The following is a 22181-nucleotide window of genomic DNA, read 5'->3' as shown; positions in this document are numbered from 1 at the left end:
GGGATTATGACTGAACTAAAATTATATCTGTATATATGCCTTGACAGACATTAACAAAAATGATAACAAACATCAAATCATGTTGCTCTGGCAGTTTGCATGCACCAATAAATACGAGGGACAACCTTCGTATTTATTGGTGTCAATTAATACGCTGAACTTCCACTGCACCGGTCGGTTATGATATATTAGCGCTAATGCGTAAAGAAAACTTCTGATCTACGCAGTGCGTCACGGATGTGGAGGCTCATCGTTCGATACCAGCCATGGATTGCCTCGGAAGCCGTGAACCAGTTCTGCAGATTCCAGCCGGTCAACCGCCGTCTGTGACCACCCGCGCATCCCACAAAGCGCTTCCACGTTTTTTTACAATCGTGTTTCGCGCCGAAGTGCGACTCTACGACTGTTACCAGCCCACCGACCACACGAGCTTCCCAGAGGACTCCCGTGCAACTTCACTGGACCACATGCAGCTCGAGACCAACGTGTCGTGCTCTCCTCACGGCTCATCTTTTTTTCATTGCCTCGCGGTACCTGTGCTTAAATACAATGAAAACGAGGCATCACGTATATGCAGCAGTAACTGCGATACTTGACATCCCTGTCCAGGTCGCCGCAATTAGCAGTGACTGAAATCCTTCGAAGTGACGATGCAATGACAGTTCATTTAAGAGGAAAATGTAAGCATTTTCACTTATACACTGGTTTTTAGCGTATTACTTATACTTAGCCATTGGGATTCCTTCCATACACAGCTCTGGGGGTTACGTGGCCAAGCGATAAAGCATGAAGTACGTGCGGGTAGTCACGTCCTGGATGCCACCACCGTCAACTTGGATGCTAAGTACGCTGTGCGCAAGGCCTGAGCGCAACTGCACACCCTCACGAACAGAGCATATAACACTTGGGCGCAGGTTTTCAACCTTGGGTTATCAATATCGAAATTGGAGCAAGAAGTTCCTCCGACAGGTCTTTCTCGGTTTGAAGAAAGCATGCTAAGCGAAATTTCACGTTTCATTGGTTCTCTCAGAATCGGTATGGGCAGCGGCATAATTTCCAACAAAGCGATTGCAACAAGAAAGAAAATAATGCTTCTAGTCTACACCTCAGGTATATTTAACTCTATATTGGAATGCTAAGAAACCTTGACGCTGCTCAAATGACTGTGGCTGTCGCGTGTGGCCTGCCTTAACTGATTCTTGGCGCCGGCTATATTCGCTACCATTTAGCAGAGAACGGCGGTACAATGAAAAGCGCAATAATCACAAAGTTGCATTTACCCCAGCAAGCGCTGACAATCACCTCATGCAATGCCGACACTATGGACATTTTCTATAAAAAGCGTACGAATGCCGCCTGAGTCTACTTCTCGTAGCTAAAGAAAGTTATTTCAAAGTACAGTATACCGTATAAAGCTTATATTCTAAGCGTTCCTATACATCCCGCCTACGAGTGTTGACTGACTCTACCTTTCATAGCTTAAAAGGATAATACAAGGTATTCTACTGTATAAATCTTATATTCCAAGATTTCATCGACATTCCGCCTAGCGTCAATCAAAACTAGTTCAACACTAGAGTTGCCCTTAACACACAGCCACAGCTATCAGCTGGCTGTGAGCAGCGCATAGCGAAATACACATTCGAGACATGCATTAACAGCAGAGATACTTAACGCTTATGAAATTAACATAACTCCTTTGATATGCTACTTTATGGATACTCCCGTGTTTCTCGCATAACATCGAGAACATCCTTTTTATACTCAAAGCGCGTCTTGGCATGTCCTCGCTAGTAATTTAGCGTCACTCTTTGGAGGTCGAATACACTTAATGTGTTCTGCTTCTGTATTTGAAACGGTGGTGTCAGATAGCGCCTATAGCCCTTGTTGTTTATATAACATTCATACCTGAAATTCCTGCCAACGTTATAGTGTAAAGCTTTACACAATGCTTAGGAATGCACGGTGAATAGACGGAATACACCATAAACGAATCGAGGCAATCAGCGAGGCTCAAAATTAATTGAACGCCCCCTCGCAAGTTACGTGTCCACCAGACTGAAACGCCTGCGGGTCTCGCCTTACTCAAACACCCATGACTCGCGTACCCGCTATGTCCTGCTGCTCTTCTTTTACTCCTCGAGGCTTGGAGGTCTGCTATAAGGGTTCGCCCAATACACAAGCACACGCACCCTAATTTCCATTCGCGGAGATGACATGCGTGGAGTCAAGCCCAGGAGAGCTTCTATGGGAACCGTCCGGACGTCGCGTACGCAGATGCTTGCTCGTATCTATGCTGGCAGCGCAGAGGTGGAACTATCATCATAAATCAGTACTCATATTGTGTGCTTCAATTACATTACATACACGCAGATTTCTGGATAACTGGCGTTTGTACTCGCACTCATCCACACCAAGAGTTCGGTAGTTTTAACTGGCGGGGAGGGTGGCCCCACCGACTATCCGCCTCCTCTCGCAACATTAGCCCCAAAGAAACGTCGCCCACGTCTGGATACCTGCCCATTGTACATTGGCAGGCAATAAATTTGCCCATCAGGAGGGCTGCGCACGCCCGCCCCAGGCCCCAGAAGAACGAGCGGTGTCTGCACTGTTTGTCAGATTTCAGAAAAATTACACACCACTATGCACTCGACAGACGTTATTTCCCTCAACCTCGCTTCATGCTCTCCAAATCAGGAGAAACGACTCTCCGTCGGATCCAGACGAATACCTTCGTCCATCTAATTCGCTTACACCACGTGTTTTCCACTCACTCTCCCGCCCAATGCACTTTCTACTCTAATTCAGGCACACTAACCCACATTTTAGTAGAGCGTGCACACGACCCAGACCTCCCACTCTTCCCTTTCACCTTCCCCGTTCCTAAGCTGTGGGCGAACCCGATCACCAGCGACCACCTGGGCGCACAGCAATTTTTGGCATCTAGGGCATCGGTAGCCCGGTCATCACTTGGATTCCCCAAAGGACCCACTCGTACTTCATGGCTCAATGAAGTTTCGTACTACTAGTACTACTACTACTACTACTTGCGAGGCTTGCAGGATTTATCATGCCCAGTGTGGCAAGAGGCTTTCCGCGTCGGAAGTTTAGGGAAGGTGACTACAGAACAGGTTAACAGGAGAACCATTACCAGGGCACCAAAGTACTCTATGATGTGATGGCCGAAGCATGATTGCCCAATTTGTTGCGCTGCTGAGCACGAGGTCGCGGGTTCGATTCCCGGCCGCGGCGGCCGCTTTTCTGATGGAGGCGAAAAGCAGAAACACCCGTGTGTACGAGATTTCGGCGCACGTTAAAGATCCCCAGGTGGTCAAAATTAATCCGGAGCCCTCCACTACGGCGCGCCTCATCGCCTGCGTTGCCGGCGGCGCGTTAAACCCTACACTCAATCAAATGATTTCCCAATTTCCCTCTCACTATAGTGCGAAAGCATGAGATAATTATGTCGGTCGAAAATCCGGCGTTCATAGCGCACAAAATGGCCGCCGGAGGGTACACCGAATGATCGACTGCTCAAAGGGTAAAGTGAGGTCCACGACCGCCCAGAAGGAAGCTCTAAACAAACAAAATAACTGTGTAGGAAATAATATCCGGTAAGTTTTGCGCTGAGGGATTCAAAGTAAGGTCTTCCGGAACGCAAGAAGGCGCGGAATTACCAGACCACCCCGGTTAGACCATTGGCGATTGCTTAAGGGGAACCTAACTAATGGGTTCGGGCCTTCGACTTAGGAACGTGTGTTAGAGACATGCACTTGGCACTAGTTCAAACATGGAAAACACGCAGTTAGTCTCTCAGTTTCGGTAACTGAAAGAAAAAGAAAATGTCGTAAAGAGAAAAGGCTGATGATGAAAATGAGAGGCCATATGGGCACCACTAGGTGTCACTGTAGGCGCTACGTAATTAGTGGAGACCGAATTTTTGGCAAATGCCTGTATTGTTGCTTTTGCTCCCACTGCTCCACTTTGATGTATAAGCATGTATAGGAGGTTAAGAAGGGCTTTTATTGTGTTTCCAATGTGGTTATAAATGTTTATTGCGGCATTTGTGCCTAATGGCCTATAAATGCTTATTTTCGAAATCGGCGCCTATATGAACACTATTTAGCTGCAACTTTCGCTTTTGAGTGCAGTTTGCGATCGTTATTAATGTTACCGGGCAACCCGCTGACCCCACATGAACGGGACGCCCATTCTCAGTGACAAGGGACACAATTTTGTATTTTGTGTCCATAAATCCATAATTTGTATCCATAAATCTGGAGTGGTGGTAGTTTGCTATGGTTTTTGACAGTTTTCGCAGTGATTCTGAGGCTGCTTTCAAGGCGTGCTCCCAAAACAGATTTTTATGACGTTCGAGGCTTAAACATTGTTTTGCCTGCCTATTTTTGGCGCCCAGAACGCCCTTCTTTAAGGCGTAATATCCGGCCTCTAGTAATAGTTCTGCAACTTTAATCGGTGTGATGATGTTTACAGTAATGATATCTGAGCTGCCTACATCAGCAGCTGCTGCGAAACGTGACTGCGTACACGATTACGGCATACCCGCTCCCCAATTCAATGCAAGATGCTTTACCCTTCACCACATCATAAGGAGTGCTTAGGTGTCCTAGAATTTTTTCCATTCAATGGGTGGGAGCTATTTTCGAGAACCAGCACCTGTACAAACGTCTCCAAGTTTAATATTTGCTGATGGAAGTGAAAGGCGAAAACTCCCATGTGTCTGAGAGTTTTGCGCACGTTAAGGATCCCCAGGTGGTCAAAATTAATCCGGAGCCCTCTACTACGGCGCACCTCATCGCCTGTGTAGCGTCGGCGCGTTAGACCTCATAATTAATTAATTAATGAAATTTATGAATTTGCTTTTTAACTCTAGAAACTGACGTTAAAGACACCGGTGGCTGTTTTGCAGCGCGAGCTGTTCTAAAGTTGGGCTGCCCGTTTCGGAAAACAAGGCAGAAGCTGAAGTGAATTTGGCTGTACTGCCTGATGGATAGGTGATTATGATCATTATAGGGGTCTCCTGCGTTAAGGCACGGCAGCACGCGGCGACAGTTTGTTTCTTGAATGTTACAAAAGCGGCACTGCCTGCATGGTTCGGAACGTGAAATAAATAACGCGAGTCGCCGTGTCTTGTTCCTAAAGAGACCTCAAAGCTACCAAACTACCCTTGGTTACGTCGAAATGGGTAGAATTGACCCAAGTAAACATTTCTTCGTAAAAAAGCTGACCTTCTGCAGGACGATCACTCTACAAACAGACCAGTCATTCGTGAATGAAGTATGTTGAATTTATTGGCTGCATTGTAAAACACGAAAAAGTTTTGTACCGAAGTGGCAGTGAATGGTAGTGGCAGGTACCCGCACCGTGCATGGCTGGTGTCAACGCCGAAGAGGAGATAGCACACCATAAGGCGCGCCACACTCAGTCGGTCGACGTGCAGGCCGCGAGACGCGCATCCTAGAACACTCAGAGTGCACTGTCTATGGTTCTTTTTGGCAGCTAGTAGAAACAGGCTGGGCCTATGTCCAGGCCGAACTCTTGATTCTTCAAACCGATGTCTCTCGGGGCCACGTCGACTATGGGTAACCGCTGTGGTTTCTCCGACTTGTACTGCAGTAGGCTGTGGCTCCACTGGTCCGACCGGCCCTGCGCAAGAGAGATCAGTGTACCAGTGTGTCCCTTTTCGCCACGGCGCTTTCTCACGTTCCAGAGATATACGCAAGAGGGGGCGACACTCGGTCGCCTGAGAGAACTGGGCCTTGCGTTTGCCAGGAGTATAACTTGCCAGGAGCAAATTTTTGGACTTGTGGCGTGAAAACACCAGTACTTTAGTAAAGTTTAGTTGGAGTGTGGAAATCCCTATGCTGGAGTAATTAATCATGATGTGTGACAGTAGTTTTCCCGTAACGCTCATTGCTGAGCATGAATCAATGACACACTGCTGCACGCGCAATAAGAAAACAGGTGTGCAATCACAGTTGAGAGAGAGAGAGAGAGAGAGAGAGAGAGAGAGAGAGAGAGAGAGAGAGAGAGAGAGAGAGAGAGAGAGAGAGAGAGAGAGAGAGAGAGAGAGAGAGAGAGAGAGAGAGAGAGAGAGAGAGAGAGAGAGAGAGAGAGAGAGAAAAGAAAACTGCTTAATGTTAAAAGACAACCGATTGCTCCGCTAAGAAATTGACGAATTAATGCAATCCAGAGTCGAGTTCCGTTAATACGAAGTCCACGGGGCCACACACACACACAAAAAAAAAACTTCGAAATTAACCGAACTTCGAGTTGAACAGAAAATCTAATAAAAGCATCCAATCCAATAAAAGCACGTCTCCCTTTTTTATTTTGTTCTGAATGTCGACTTTCGTCGGCAGTTCGAGCGTACGACATGTGCACGGTTTGCCCTGATAGTTCAGACTTATCGCTAAATTAGAAGCCTGAAGCGTCCACCACGCAATGTGCTCACACGGAGCTGTGTGCAACAAGGAAGGGGTAGGTGGGTCCAGTCGCTCTTCCGGATCTTCGTCCCCCGAAACCATTGCACGGACAGTTCCTTCGCGTGCCAAGCTCGGGACCCTGCACTTCAGTCTCAGAGACAGTGCGTACGCTGGCGCGAGTCTCAGCTGACCTGCCTCTTTACGACTGTGCTCTGCCTCGGCTGCGATGGCGCAGACATAGTGCAGAGCAGGACGGTGTTTTGGAGCTGAAAAATTTTGAATCTTATCAAGATACGACGGTCACCTTGATGCTTTTTTATTCCCAATAACTTCCAAATAATCGATATACTATTAGGTTTTAGCTTCGAATTATAGAGTGATTTTTTCTATTGAATTGGATGTACAATTGCCGGTACCGAAACATCCCTTTCAATTAGCCTAAAATTTCAATAATGTGACTTCGAGTTATCGAGACTCTACTGCAAAAGTAACTCGCAAGCGCTCTGTAGCTCGGTAGCTGGTGTAGGTTCTCTGTAGCTGGCGTGACTGCGGCTGAGTAGATTTAGTATTCGGGGCCTGGGCCATAGAAAGACGCTAAGCCCATTGTAAAACAGCAATTCAAAAGACTCCCAAAAGTTATCCGCGCTCTCTTACGGTTGAGAACTTGCGGCTAGCAACTAGCATGATAGGATTTTTGCACCGAAGCTGTATATGGCTAACCCCACCGCAGTTTTCATTCCGGCGAAGTCGCTTTACTCAACACCGCTTCCATGCTTCTCCTCACCCTCACCGACGCCTTTTTCCAAAAGTTTTACATCCCTCGCCACCACTGGTGCCTCCCTCTCAAGTTGCGCAATCGGCTGAAGGTGGCGCCAGTGCCGTTATCAGCAGTTTCGCTTTTAACTTTCTGTTGAACGGAGGCGTGTCGTTCGCTCGGACGAACGGGAGCGTTAATTCAAAAGAGCGTCGGCGCGCACAGAAGCGCGAATGGGCACGCAAACAACGGAAAGTCGCTGCTGCAAAACGTGCAACAGCCGCCGTTGTGGCCTCACGTTACACCTCGTGAAATGGGTGCGGATCCTTTCGCAGCCTATGGGAAAATTAATATTAGTTTTCTGACAAAACGCCATCGGTTCTACTAAGAAAGCTTTCGCTTTAAATAGCTTTCGCTTTAAGAAAAGCACTGGAATGTAAAGTTAGGCGTGTTGGTGGTTATGCACACCTGGTGAAATTTCGCAAAGCTTGAACGAAAACACGCAAGACAGAAGACGGGACCACCTGTTCTCGTAATCCTCTCTGTAACGCGTTTTCGAGCAATTTCTGTGCTACTTCCTTAAGTATGCCGAATAGCACAAGCACAAGCACAAGCACAAGTTACAAGAACTGGAGCAGCTACTTGACGATTGAATCGGTCGGCTGGAACGCGCCCGTGAAGGGTGACACCAGCATACCTTGCACCCGTCGAAGAGCGCGTGGAAAGTGAACGCTGGGTTCGTGTCCCCCTGCTGCTCCGGCGCGCGCAGCTCCAGGTCGTTGTGCGACATGAGGCGGAGTGCGCGTCGGTGCGATCGCTTCTCGGCGTCCCAGAAGGCCACCGAGTTTCTGCAGTGGTAGGTCACGTTCTGTGATGCTTCCGAGCTCAGCATCTGTAGGAAGCTCAGCTGTATCCGGTCGATCTTGTAGCTCAGCTGCAAGAGACACCATGCAGACAAAACAGCAATCACTCTTCGAATTCCGGACAGGCTTTTACGCTAAAAACGAAACATCACGTCTGATATATACACCATTTAGGGCCGCGACGACTCGACATTGGCCTAAATAACATTTTTCGAATCGAACTTGCCTCGAGACACCAGAGGAGCTATGGAGTAACCTGGTCGGGGAAACCACTGACAAGGCATCAGTATTGTACACGAAGCTCTTCCTCAAGTTTACTCTATTTAAAGGATATCCTAGATGTTTGATAAGATGAATTTAAGCCCACCATGGAATTTGTAAAGCGTGCCGTTCCTGCCTTTGTTGTGGAAAGCACGAATTCACGACCGACCACGTAGAGGTCGGCGCATTATCACTGCGTATTGTTAGCAAAAAAAATCCCTCGAAATTTGCAAAACATGCACTGTTCAGTAAGAAGAAATGCTCTTTTGTGGCGTGAATGACGCAATAAATTTGTGTATAAAAACTTAGGCATACCTCACGAATGTAAACGCTAGTCCCACTCCACCCCCATTAACATCTGTGCATTCCACCTTGCGTGAACAGACCAGCTTGTTCGCGCTTTTATTTGTCTAGTCATATAAACAATGAATCCAGGCGAGTTCCGTCCTTTATATCAATCAACCAGAAGGGAGCCAAACCCCTAAATCCACAAAAAGTATGCTGATGTCCTCCTTTGGAAACCAGGAACAAAGAAGAAGTAACTTCATCATAAAATTAAATGCTGTAAAAAAGCTCTTCGTGTTTCTGTTAAGCAAAGTGCGTGTTGTAAAATTTCTGTTCGAGTACAGTATCAAAGTATACATTCTACTGGCACAGACTTCAATGTCAGGTTTGTATACACAGAGAGACCAGTGAGTATGTAGATAACTACAAAACTAACACAACGTAAAAAAAATATCGCGCATAATTTGATGCTTTGTTTTAATAACGCTGCTCGAGAGTTTTAAAGGTAAATTGCACGATGTTGAATATCGTATTGTGTGTCCCGGTTCACTTTTGCAGTGTGATGGTGTCAAAATTATACAATGCGCAGCTCAATGCCAGGGAAAACTACTCAAGCAGTATAAAAATGATGTCATAACCTACCTGAAATCCGCCTTCCATTTCGCTGAACCAAGTCTGTTTTGCGCGTCCGACGTAGTGAACTTTCCGCGGCACCTGGGGGAAAATGAAATGAAAAATGAAATCTTCATGACTGGGGCGTAAAAATTACTACATTGACGTATTTGCTTCGGAATAATCCAGAATGACATAATAGATCGCCGTGAAGTAAGTGAGAAATGACCATGAGCTATTTTAGTATGTTTTGAGGAGGATACAGATAAATTGTAGTTTTCGGGTGCATTAGGAAATTATCACCTTTTTCTGGTGTATGGTTAGCCGTTATGGGCTCCGCGGAGATATTACAAAGTTTCGTCTAATGTTATTAGGCACCTGATTTTCCTTCTCTAAGCTTAACAGGAAAAATATCTACCCCGCCTAACGTCTTCAGATTTTTCTTACGCTCTAGATAGAGTGGCCTTTTCCCCCATGCTGACTAGGGACGTCTCAAAACACTATTCGTTGACAGTGTCCCACTGTACCCGGGTCGATTCTGCCGAAAATTTCAGTCGTCAAGCACCTTGCACCCCTTCGTTATTTCACGTTTAGACGAGGTGACGACTGTCGTTGCAAACCAGCCCTTTCAACGTGATGAGCAAGTCCAGGTGACATTTCCAGCTCCTTCTTATCTACCACAGATATCAACTGCTTTCAATTTCTCAGAAACATTGGCTGTACTGAAAATATCCTTCGTATGACTGCTTATATCAATGAATGAAGCATGCGTGCGGTGCGCCCGCACTGGTTCATTCACCGAAATGCTGAAATAGTTGGGTGCAAAGAAAAAGAACACTCACAAGGTTTGTGTGAAAAAGGGAAGAGCGAGGACGTGTTACGTTCAGTGCAATACTTCTTATACCATGACTTAGCGCGAGGCTTGCCGCGGCCCAAGAGAACACGTGCTCTGCGTCCGCTCTGCTGAGAAATGGGGAATTGGCGGGCAAATAAAGCCTTTGTGCCATGAGGAGGCAAAATGGCAGGCACCTGACTAGGCGAAGGCAAGACGCAGGTGGCACGGGTGGCCATGCGGCAATGCACTTGGACGGCGTCCTTGGAATTTCCTTCGTTGGGGTCGATCCAGTAGAGTCCATCCTGCAACTCCGGGTGCGAGATAGCCAGGTCCCGACAGGTGCGTGCCGGCGCGTCCTTTTGTCCGGTTGGGTGGCGCAACCGGTCGTACTCGTCCACCAGGCGTCGGTAGTAGTCGAACACGATGCGTTGCTTCTCCTCGAGCGGAACGTTCGAGTCGAACAGCTTCGCAGGCTCGTCGCCCGCCAGGGGGTCGGGGCCCTTCACCTGACCTTGCCTGCGCCACAAACCGTCGCACCCGTAAGCCGCCTGGCATTAGATGCTCAACGTAGGGCACCTGTAGCGCCCCTCAGCAAATACCTTATGCTTACGCCGTGAGAGCATAAAACGCTAGGGCATAACTTCTGCGTGAGGTGGCACTGCTGCCATGGCTTCAATATCGATGTTATTGGAAAGTTCCAAAACTTCGTTTGGAAACATTCCCTGACGAAGAGCTCGCCTGCCAACGTTAGCAGCTTGGGTAAAACCAGAAGGCCTCTTACGTGCAAGGCTTGGATCATACCCCATAATGGCGTGCAGCGCCGCCGCGTCGTAGCCGAATGGCTCTCCCGGCCTTCCAGGGGGACCAGGGGGTCCCGGATTCCCTGGCGTTCCTGGCTTGCCAGCTTCTCCTTGGGGCCCCCTGAGACCATGTGGCCCTATGGGGCCTGGAGGACCCTGAGATCCGTCCCGACCTGCTGGGCCTTTCGGTCCAGGAGAGCCCTGTGCCATGTGCGACCGGCCGGTAAAGACCATTTCGAAACAAGTTTTCATCGTTTGAACCGTGAATAGTCACTTTTAGTTGACAAGCTTTCCCGGTATTCGAGGGCTCATTATGGGCCCTAGAGGGTGTGTATTCGCGCCGTGCCGTTCGTTGTTTTTTAAAGACTGGCCTATTATATGCTGATCGAGGCTTTATTTCAGCTTGAATATCGACGGGAACGTTCCCGTAATAGAAATTATTGCTGCTGGCAACCAAAGTACCTGTGGTGAATGATTTAAAACGGAAAACATGGGTTACATACTGTGTTTCACCTGCAGATTACCAGAGCCTTGCTTTCCCTTATTCTTCTAAGCATGAACACATCTAGAAGGTGTTTGATGTGATCTTTGTTAGTGTACTACGCGATATATCAGTATATGAAGAACTTTTGATGGCAGTACACAATCTGAATGAATACTTCAATAATTTATTATTGTGGCTGATGGTAAACAAGAGGTTGTGATGAACTGATGAATGGTGAATGTACCAGGCAGTTCGCTTTTCGACAGGCCATATCCACCATGCTACCCCCAAAAATAAAAAAACCCGATTGCACTGTGCTGTTGGAAGAAATGGACTTGCAGTTGGATTCGGTTGTGTTCGTTTTAGTGTCTGTTTCATGCTTCACTTAGTTCTGAAGTACAACTTCACTGGTACAAGCTAGGGTGCTACGCAAAATATGTTCGTAATATGAAAATAGCCTGAACGAATTAGGTCAACGGTGATCCCTGAAGAAAACCAAATTTGCGCTACTCACCTGTATTCCAGGAGGTCCCGGGTTTCCTATGGGGCCCCTGTTTCCAGGCGGACCCTGGGATGCAGCGAGATTGGGAGCAAACCGAAATTGTTTGAATCTCATTGTTCTGTTTTTATTCTAGCCGCTGCACATTCCTGATTCCTATTTTTACCAGTTTCTTTAATGTTTATTCAAAAAACAAAACACAGGTGATTTCTTTTACTGCTTATTGACACCACCAAAGCAAATGACTTGGCAGGAGTTGTACGTAATACGTGTTAGGAAAATCCTACCTGCACTTAATTTATTTATAGGAATAGCCCTTTACGAAAGCAGTAAAAACCCCGTCGCATTGAATGCACGAAGCACTGATCATGATCGCATAGAAACTAGAACCACACAATTTCCGGCCTTGACGAGTACGCTAAGGCCTCCATTAGCTTTGCTGTAATCTTTAGCTTAAGGGGACACTGAAGTCAAAATACAGGTTGCTCTTGATCGATAGATTAACTCCCCGAGAACACGAATATAACCCTCTTATTCGTAACTTTTATGAAATAAGGTAGAAAAAAGCGGAAATGTAGGAAAAAGAAATTTAGAAAAATGAGGAAAGAATAGCGAAAAAGTAAGAAACCTATGGGAGAAGACATCGCCCTTCGGCGAACCTCAACAAAATTTTTATTATTGTCATTATTAATGAAATTTTCACGGGCCATGGCACCGCGGAAGTGACGACCATGTTGAATTCAATGCTGCCACACGACTCTAGCAGCGACAACATGCCAGGGCACGTAAACCTCAACAGCTGGGTTGCGCGGTGCAGACATTCTGCGTTGTACATGCACACGAAGAGATTGCCCTATTATCTACGCGACAATAATGGTGACATAAATTTTGCGGAGCGGTATTAACCCCTACTGGCTTACTGCACGTATGATCGCTCTCGTAGCTATTCCCGCTTGTTTTTCCGCCTCTACGGTACACAGACGGCCCGAGTAGCTACCGCTGGTCCTGGTAGTCCTTGTAGTCCGACGAGCCCGCGGTGTCCCTTGGGGCCTCTCTCGCCAGCGGCACCACGCTCGCCCTTGGCAGCCTGGGGTCCTGGTGCTCCAGGAGCTCCTCGCACACCTTGTGGTCCCCGCACACCCGGGGGCCCGGCTTCGCCCCTCTCTCCACGCTCACCCGTGGCACCCGCTGGCCCAGCGCTGCCCGGAGGACCCTGCGATGGGAGATGAGCACACAGTCATCACGGCACCATTACCTTGGATGCCTTGAGTCGCTCAGAATCAATTGCTTGTATCCTGGGGAACTACCATATTTTTGCGATTCTAGCCCCCGCCCCCCCTTCGATTCTAAGCACCCTCCCCTACTATGGGAAAAAAATTGGAGAACTTTGCATGCGCATATAAGTACCCCATTTTCTAAGCAACCATCGCAAGGTGGAGTTTGGAGTTCAGACGCGTGTGAACGGGTCCGAGTTGACGTTGTGGTCAAGTCATTTATGAAGTTTTCAATTAAAAACCGCTTAACGGAACAGAAGACGACCTGTTGGGGGATACTGAAAGTGGCGGCCCAAGCGGCACAATGGTCTCGAATGGTAGTGAAGGTGACTTAGTATCATAAGTTAGCCATGGGTTCACTGTCTGCACCTATTTTTCTTTTGAAGGTTCGCCAAATGAAAAGAAATTCTTTGCGCCGGTCTCGTCGAAATACGACCAAGAAAAAAAAGTGCGGGGAGGGATTTAGGTTTTTTCGAATCTTTGGGCATCGCGATGGTGGAAAAAATGGGGTGCTTAGAATCGAGTAAATACGGTATATCATTTTACATGGTTGGATCAAATGAAGACTTTGCAGCAACAACATGAATGCACCAATTTCTCAATGCTACGGTACTTTTCGTTTGATTCTACTCTAAGTGTGTGTGATTCATAGTTCTGCCTCTGCGATTGCAAGGTTTATGCTTTTTTAATTTGTGGGTTAATGGTGATGAGGAATACTCTATGTCATATCGCGTTCGCTGAACACCCTCTAACCGTCTTCGCTTTTCTGGCCCTTTCGTTCGCCCTGGTGCTACTGACGGCTATAGATTAGCAAGCGCCCGTATTTCTTGGCTGCAATAACGGCGATCATTTGTGCTAAGTCTGTAACAGGACCACTTTTTCCCCTGCGAAGCTTTGGGAAAGAATAATACGTTTTCCCTTAAGATGAATGGTTACCTTCTGCGCTGTCTGTCAATTAGCTCAGTAAGGGCCATTCGAGTTACGCGCCTTATAGTGCACTACTGAAAAATTCTCTGTATCATCTGTTATTGTTTGTTGCTTTACTTGATTTTGTTGTCAGTCACCGCTGAGCGTTACGCTTTGTCTTTGGACATAAACGCTGCAATGCAAAGCACCAGCGTGTGCGACCTGAGGGCTGAGGCGGCGTGGCGCAGCTTGTCATCACCTGTAGCCCCTGGATGCCGGGTGGGCCAAGCTGTCCGGGTGGCCCCGCTGGTCCCTTGTCTCCTGGCCTGCCTTGTATACCTGCAGGGCCCTCCTTACCGGGCTGGCCCTGCACGAAGAGGGCACAGACGCAGGATTACAGAACTGTTACCAGGCTTGCAGAACTGGAGCAGCAAGGTCATGTGTAATGGAACGCCATTTGAAAAAGAAAAAGTCATTGCGTGCACTTGTTCAACAGGGGAATTAAGTTATGAGGGTCAAAAAAAGACTCCATGCCCTTAACTAAGATGTTCTTTTACAAAACACGGCCTTGAAAGTGTGAATACATACGTCAGGCAAATATAGCAATTTGAACTAATAAAAACAGGGAAATCTGGTGCGTAGTTGACATTGTTAACTGCTGAGTACAACTAGCCTTTCGGTATTTCGGAGCTGAGTTACTTCTAAATAGCTCCAGAGCTTTTTTTCAATCAGCTCTAAAATCATAACGTAAAACGCTACGATAACGCTTGCCTTAACTATAGACATACTGCCCAATCAGGAGTGGCTTTCCCTTTGAGGGTGCCACTTTATTGCCACTTTTGGTGTTCTATGCCTAAAGTATCTAAAAAAAAAAGAAAAAGGAAATGACCCTGAATACTGCTTTTTGATAACCGAGGTTTCTATTTCCAAATAGCGCAATACCTAAGCAGTGCACAAGCCTGCTTAACACCTTCTTTATTCCCAAGGCGCGACCCCATGTATACAGCGTGGTTTACTTACCGGTGTGCCCTGCTCCCCGGGGTTCCCGGGTGGGCCCTGGAGACCTGGAGGGCCCTGAGGCCCAGTCTGGCCGTCACTGCCCCTCTTGCCTTCCTGGCCTTTCTCGCCCTGTGAATCGGCAAGCGGTTTGGTTGTCATGCACTTTCTAAGCACCGAGAAGCGCGGCAGCCTTAAGTCCTACGCACAATAATTTCCATCGGCCAAGACTCCAATGCAAAGCAACAATGAACAGCTATACGCGTATTAGGTAATATACTTATTAGGTTTTATAGAGGTACGCAATGCAGCAACCTCATTTGACACATGGATATAGTGTAACTTCTCAAAGGCACTAGAATACATTAAAGAATGTCAGGTTTTATGGCGAAAGTGCGAAACATACCAGTGTACCACCAGTACTGAAGCGCCAAAAAGGCCATGTTTAATTGCACCATTTGCTTTGCACAAGTCAGATTTGGCAGATTTTTCAATCTTCCGTTTTTATGATTTATTTCGTGTAAGGTACCTTCACCCTTAGTTTTAAAGTTTTGGCAACAGCACATAGACACATACTTCTAGCTACGATTAAGTAACTAGACTTGTCAACATTTTCATATTTCACACCGAATGTGGATGCATCCATTCACCCAAATAAAGCTGCCCATTCTGGGGAATCTCAGCCGTCAGCCGTTGTCACCTTAAGTGCATTTCTTTTTTCAGAAAGGGAAACATCTTCACACAGTGCTGTGGTGATGGCCGCGCGGCTGGCGCTCGTCATATACTGAAATGGCTTCCCAACTGAACCTGCTCAGGAGGATGCGAGACGTGCCCCACAGAGCGGCGAAACCACCCTAGCGGGGAAGCTCACTCGCTGCTGCCCACCAATGTACATCGAGTCGTCAGACGAATGTCTAAAGATAACACAAGACTTCACTTGCGTCATGTTCGCACTGCACTCACGAACAAGGATCTCCGAATCTGGGCACCGACGGGAGAGTCAAAGGCTAGCTCTCGGTAACCATGCCACAATGAGTGAAGAAACTCCGCTTACCTGTGGTCCACGGGGTCCGTGCGGCCCTACCGGCCCCTGCAGCCCGGGGAGACCAGGCAGGCCTCGGTCTCCTTGTGGGCCATGGGGACCGGGGTTTCCCGGCGGGCCCGCGGGACCCTCTGCACCACTATCACCCTTCGGTCCCGGGAACCCGTGGGGGCCAGGAGGGCCAGTCGCTCCGGGACTTCCCACCTTTCCAGAATCTCCAGTAGCACCCTGCGTCCATAGAACCACCATCAGTGTCCAATTTGACTTTACGATCTACCGTCATAGTAATGTTAAAATTACGCTAAAACTATCTGAACTGCAACACTGTCTTGCATAACGCCAAACCTGCGTGCAACATGACACGCTGTCGTCTCACGCCTTAGTTAGAATATTGCTATTTATGCATATTATCAACCTTTTTTAAGCATAACGCAGCTATTTTATTGCTATGAACGTCTTGATAGTTTTTTGCACCTTAGTATTTTTCTCCACCATTTGACCAAGTAATTAAATTTTTGTCAACACAGTGTTACCGTTCTACCGACATTAAAACTTCAATTTTCAGTAATACGATTACATACCATTGCCTCATCTTCATGCCTTGAGCCTTTTCTACAAACTTTCTTCTGCACTCACAAAACTAGTGCATACAATATTTGCGCGCATCCCACAATTCCAATTTTCAGGGGTTCCTTACCAACTGCGAAAGAGTTCATTTTTGTGCTGATGGCAAATATGTGAAATAAATTGTAATATACAATCTCAATATGTTTTCTTTCTTTGTTTATATCATTTCTCGAGTGGTTATTGATTGATTGATTGATTGATTGCGATATCATTTACAACACATAAGACTGGCTGACCATTGAGAAGCGCTGCCACCCCACATGCTCGAAGGACACTTGCCTTGATGCCTGGGACTCCAGGCGGTCCCTGTGCTCCGGGGTTGCCCGGCTCCCCGGGCCTGCCGGGTTCGCCAGGTCGGCCGGGGGCTCCTACGAAGCCCGCGTCGCCCTGAAAGCCAGATTTTTTTTTCAAAATTGTGGCACACACAGCGGCTCGTGCCAGCATACAATTGTGCGCGGCAGATTTCCTTACGCCTTTATCTCTGTCGTTTTATGCTTAACAGCATGCCTGAGTATGCCTACAAAGAATCATGTATGAAATTACGGCTGAATTTATTGGCCCCTTGGGATATGTTTTTCGCTGACCGCATTTCTTTCACATACCGCTAAACGTAGGCGCACAGTCCCCTAGCAGGCGCAAAGTCCCGTGCCCGAGCTATGCCTTTTAGTAGAGCGGATGAAGGAGCGCAGAACTCGCATTCCATGTGTTCTAGTAGTTTTAGACATTAATTAACAAGTTAATTGAACACATTGGAAAGGAATGTGCATGAATTTAAGACTGCACGGTATTGCCGTACCTAAATGTGGTTACTCCGGAGCGACGTAACATCAAAGTGCCTTGGTTGTTCCAATCCGGTTTGCCAGCCCCTCTAAGCATTTCTTGATTGAACTCTCAGTTCTTAGAAGAACACATGTGTTCTTCATTTCTTTCCCTGGCGTTCGAGCTGTATTTCCATTAAAATATTCAGCTTCTTCCGAAAACGAGTAAGCAAGCTTGCAAAATATCTCCGCCTTCATTTACCTAAAAATAATGGACATTGAAAAATCGTTCATAGCCGCGACCATTTATGTGCGTGAACATGCACCGTCTTCACCTAAACTGTATAGGTAGTTGAAGAAAAAGGCAGTCATGGTACGTATGGCAACTCGCAACCTCGCAGCAAAGGTCCGGGCTTCAAAAATCAAGCAGACGTGATGTGTTGACATTTTCATGCCGATCTTCGCTCCAATATTTCCAGGGGATTGATAATTTAACCCCGAGGAGATGAATGAGCAGGCGGAAAAGAAAAGCCTTTTGACTTCGTACAGAACTCAGATTTTCTAACATTAAAAATGACCAGATTTTTGGCCATCACTTTATAACTAATTTATGACCAGAGTCTGCAACATTAATACCAGCATTTATTTTACCCGGCCATAATCAATAATTGGTTAGACTATTCACTTATCGCCCTTCAGAACATCTACGAGCAAAACTACAGGGTGTGTGGAATTCAGTTATTGATTGCAAATGAGTCGTATTGAGGGGCTCTTATTAGCCAGAATAGACGTGTGTGCAAATGCGTCAGCCGCTTTAAAGCCACAATACAGAAACAATATGTAAGTTGCGCAACCAGTCGGCAATTACCGTTCGTGTAAATTGCACTCACTTTCTTGCGTGGCTAACACGAACAAAGGGAACTAGTGAGAGACGGTGACCATGTAACGTCTACGACTCAACATCGCCGGCGACTGAATGACTCAGTGCTCACCTTCTGGCCAGTTTCACCGCGTGGTCCCTTGGCGCCGGGAAGTCCTTGCAAGCCCTGAAAAGGCAGTTGGCGAGGGAAGGCACCTATGTGAGCATTCCTTAACGTTCACAATTTCACATCTCACGTTTTTCTTTTCTAACTACAAAGTGCACAGGCCGATGACACAAATATTAGGCCGAATATGCGGCCACTAAAGGAGTACCACTGATGAGTTGTTTCGTGCAAGCTGGCCGGGCCGAGACCGAGTGTGGCAGTCTTACCTGCGGTCCAGTCTCCCCTGGGCTTCCTTGGGGCCCTGCGTCCCCTTGCTGGCCTTTAGACCCCGGTGCTCCCGCTGCGCCCTTAGCTCCTGGTGTGCCTGGGGCACCCTGCCACGGAAAATAACCGACGCAGGCACTCAGGTCGATTAAACCGGTCATTGTTCACCCTTCGTCAAAATATTTGTACGCACTCCCTGTAGAGCATGCTTTTCTGTAAGAATGCTGTGTATATGTTAGAAGCCAACGTACCAGGCTACTGCGACGTAAGAGGGAGGACTATTTTATGAATTACAGCTTGCTTCGAGAACAAAAAGACTGAAGTATATGCATTATAGTGAATAGTCCCCCATAAGTTTTAGCATTTAATACTGTATTAGCATGACTTTTTCTTAAGCACACTTGCACAATTCGATGTGTATGTACTTAATTCGAAGAAACGCCGACTGATGTGGCTGTTTTCTGTATCGTCTGCAGTGTGGCAAAAAAAGTGTAGTACGCTGGGGTTTTAATGAACGTGGAAACCGGACACGCCGAACGGAATATAATCCTCTTGCTAAACAGAGACATCTCAGCTGCGCCACTAAAGTTTTATTAGCTAAAGCTGCTAAACAAAAGCGACCGGCTCTTCAGGATCAAGAATAAAATGCACGAGTAGCAGCCCGACAAAAACAGGCACGTGTAGAAATAAATAAAACAGAGTAAGAACGTCGGCAGCTACGCGTCGGGAAGAAAGAAAATAAACGGCTTTAGAAATGTGACCTACGAGGCGTGGCATGATGACTAACAAGGCGTCGTTGTCAGCGCACGTCCAGTGAAGACATCTAACGAGGTTGTCACATTCAAGTTTTAGGGATATGTGAATGCAGAACCACGGTATTTATACACCATTTCATACAGTCAACCAGTAATTTAACATAAAAGTTATAATACCAGAATCAGCATCACGGATAATTAATCTTGCGGGTTAATGCATACGGCATCATAATTTCTTAGGCTTGTCTTGTCGTTATCCATGACTCAATGATGTCCTTTCCATCTGGTCCCACTTTCTCCCCAACAGTCCGGCATTATACCTTTATTTCGTCGCGGTAAGTTTTTATAAGTAACAACAGACAACCACAGTCATTCTCAGTCACTTTAAGATGCCGTGGCTTATACTACGTTTCGCTCATCTATGGAAGATATTTACGCGGCAGTTGCTTCATATCTGAAACCTTTATGAATTGCCACGGCTTTAGGCTGGTGTATCCGCTGATGAAATTTTGTGTCAACCATGGAAAGGGCGGCAACAAAAGGAAAATCGAGCTGCCGTTTGTAATCCCATCATCTTGTTTTTTGTAGCACAATAAAAAGATCAGATTTGACTTACCGTTGGACCAGGAAATCCCGGCGGTCCAGGTTGCCCGACCTGCCCACGGTCTCCCTGCAATCCTTGCATGCCGGGAGGACCGATGGCTCCGGGACTTCCCGGCTCGCCCTGTGTTCGGGTAGGACATGCCATTTGTCAGCCGTGGAAAGTTGCAAGTGGCGCATAGTCCATGAACCAGTACTTGTACGTGTTTTGCGCAGTGGACCTATTCTGGCGCGGATAACATGAAACTTCTTCAGATACATATAGGGATGGATATATTTACTGAGCAGCTACTGAACTTCGTAAAAGCAGAGTAGGATTTGTTCTGAGAATGTGCCTATCTTTTTAAGGGTACTTGAACACGGAAAGCAATACAGTCAAACCCGGCTATAACGAACCCGGATAGAGCGAATAATGCTGTATATCGAACAAAAATAATTCAGTTACGGAAATACATGGGAAACATATTCCTTATAACGAAATTCACATCCGATATATCGAACTCTGGGCGCCTAGAATGGCCGCCGAAATGCATGAACTCGGAGCGGTGCTTGAGATGTGGATTGGCCGCGACCACGGAACAAGAGCCATGACTGAGACATTGCGCCTCGCACGGAGCGACGTGACGCCCAATACTCTCCGTAACTGTTTCCGATGTGCGGGAGTCGCGACGGAACCCGCCCAGTCAGCGAGTCCGGACCAAGACATCAGCATCGGTGAACTGTGGGAAGAGCTCGCCAACATTCCCAATGATGTCGCGAGTGAAATCCGTCCGACGTTTATAATGAAGGGCTTTCGGCAGTCGATGTGCTCCGCCAATGCTTCTTAGATTTTTGAGGACGTGGACTCGAACTGGTGCAAACAATGTTTCGTGTAGAGAATGCTATGCTAGTTGAAGCCGCCAAAACGAAAGTGAAAACAAAAATCACCGTTTTTTTTTTGCAACGTGGGCAGTTAAGGCTGAAAGTACCTTTGATACTTGCAATAAATGGATTATTTTGGTATGGTAATGGCTACTGTACTGTGTTCGTCTCTGCATACGCGGATGGCGGAGTTGGGGAGGGAGCGGGGGGCTGCCGCGGATTGCGAACTCATAACAATAAGCTCGTTATTGGCGGGTTCGGCTATATCGAACTATTGGATACATCGAACTAATCACGGTGCATATTGCAGTTCGCTATAAACGGGTTTGACTGTAGGACGCGCCCGTCGCAGAAATTTTGTGCTACCGTACAAGTTCCCAATGCTACCGAGAAATATGCGCATATAGAGCGCTAAGAAACAACGGGTGCGTTATTACCATGCGCCAAGCTCTCTACATTGATAGACTGCGCGTCGAATTTGTCTTTATTCATGCTGTCAATAACACTGGCGTCTCATATTATGCAAGGTAGTGCGAAAAAAAAAACAAGATAGTGAATAAAAAAAGGTTTGGTTATTCTACAACAATGCGAGCCAGTTCAACAGGTTCCCTCTCAAAACGCCAGCTCCGGTTTTTTTGAGACAACACTTCCCAAATCTTGCTTTGCGAGCAGTTTATGAGAAATACTGTGCTGTGATGCAACGTTTAGACTTTCTAATGCAAGCTTTAAAATATTGTCCTGCAGTCCATTTGTTTGCATGAAGCCTTTTTATCACGCTGTCTTTAAACAAATTAAATGAAAGTCATGTGGATCTAGAGCAAGTCTAAATATAACAAGACAATATTGGGCACGGCTGCAACACAGTGGGGGTTACGGCTGATACTAGTCTGCATTGCAAAGAGCTGAGAACCTTCGGGTTTTAGAGCGGGCAAAATATCAGCAGCTAGAATGACACAGCGAGAATGTCATGTATAACACAAAATATCATGGCGGAAATAACATCCTTGCTCAGTTTTTATTGCCTGGGGAAAATCAACTTTCGAGGAAATTTACAACGCGAAATATACAGGCATACAAAAATTTCTATAATACGTAGCACCAAAAATAACAAAAACCCCTGTTGGATCCCTGACTATGAAGATAAAGGGTCCAAAATAAATTACATCTGACTAAAGGGATATTTTGCACTATGTCAAGAATAAATCTGAATTGAACCAGGAGTTATGTCATGGTTAATGAATTTATGCCAAGGGTTTAGAAGAAGCCGCACTTT

At 46.7% G+C, this 22181-nt stretch overlaps 2 protein-coding genes across 3 annotated transcripts in view; one reads left to right on the top strand and one right to left on the bottom strand.

Annotated features, from left to right (window-relative positions):
- LOC144178402 (uncharacterized) overlaps positions 1–598 on the top strand; it is a 190383-nt gene extending 189785 nt beyond the window's left edge. For both annotated transcript variants that reach the window (XM_077706228.1, XM_077706226.1), the window contains exon 10: positions 228–598. The gene's annotated coding sequence lies outside the window, so the exon portion shown is untranslated. The remainder of the gene's footprint in view (positions 1–227) is intronic.
- Positions 599–5308: 4710 nt separating this feature from the next.
- The window catches only part of LOC144179698 (uncharacterized), a 57256-nt gene continuing 40383 nt past the window's right edge, over positions 5309–22181 (bottom strand). The window contains exons 31-44 of the mRNA XM_077708143.1: positions 20064–20171; positions 18695–18802; positions 18435–18488; positions 16964–17071; positions 16070–16285; positions 15040–15147; positions 14279–14386; positions 12837–13052; positions 11855–11908; positions 10858–11057; positions 10251–10572; positions 9252–9323; positions 7898–8134; positions 5309–5667 (exon numbers count right to left, since the gene is read on the bottom strand). Coding sequence (XP_077564269.1) covers positions 5521–5667; positions 7898–8134; positions 9252–9323; positions 10251–10572; positions 10858–11057; positions 11855–11908; positions 12837–13052; positions 14279–14386; positions 15040–15147; positions 16070–16285; positions 16964–17071; positions 18435–18488; positions 18695–18802; positions 20064–20171 — 2058 coding nt within the window. The 3' untranslated portion in view covers positions 5309–5520. The remainder of the gene's footprint in view (positions 5668–7897; positions 8135–9251; positions 9324–10250; positions 10573–10857; positions 11058–11854; positions 11909–12836; positions 13053–14278; positions 14387–15039; positions 15148–16069; positions 16286–16963; positions 17072–18434; positions 18489–18694; positions 18803–20063; positions 20172–22181) is intronic.

Source organism: Haemaphysalis longicornis, unplaced genomic scaffold, assembly GCF_048455015.1.
Source record: "Haemaphysalis longicornis isolate Haplotype H1 unplaced genomic scaffold, Haemaphysalis longicornis Haplotype H1 scaffold_4, whole genome shotgun sequence".
Lineage (NCBI taxonomy): Eukaryota > Metazoa > Arthropoda > Arachnida > Ixodida > Ixodidae > Haemaphysalis > Haemaphysalis longicornis.
Note: the sequence above shows the minus strand (reverse complement) of the source record. Positions and strands in the feature narration are given on the sequence as shown.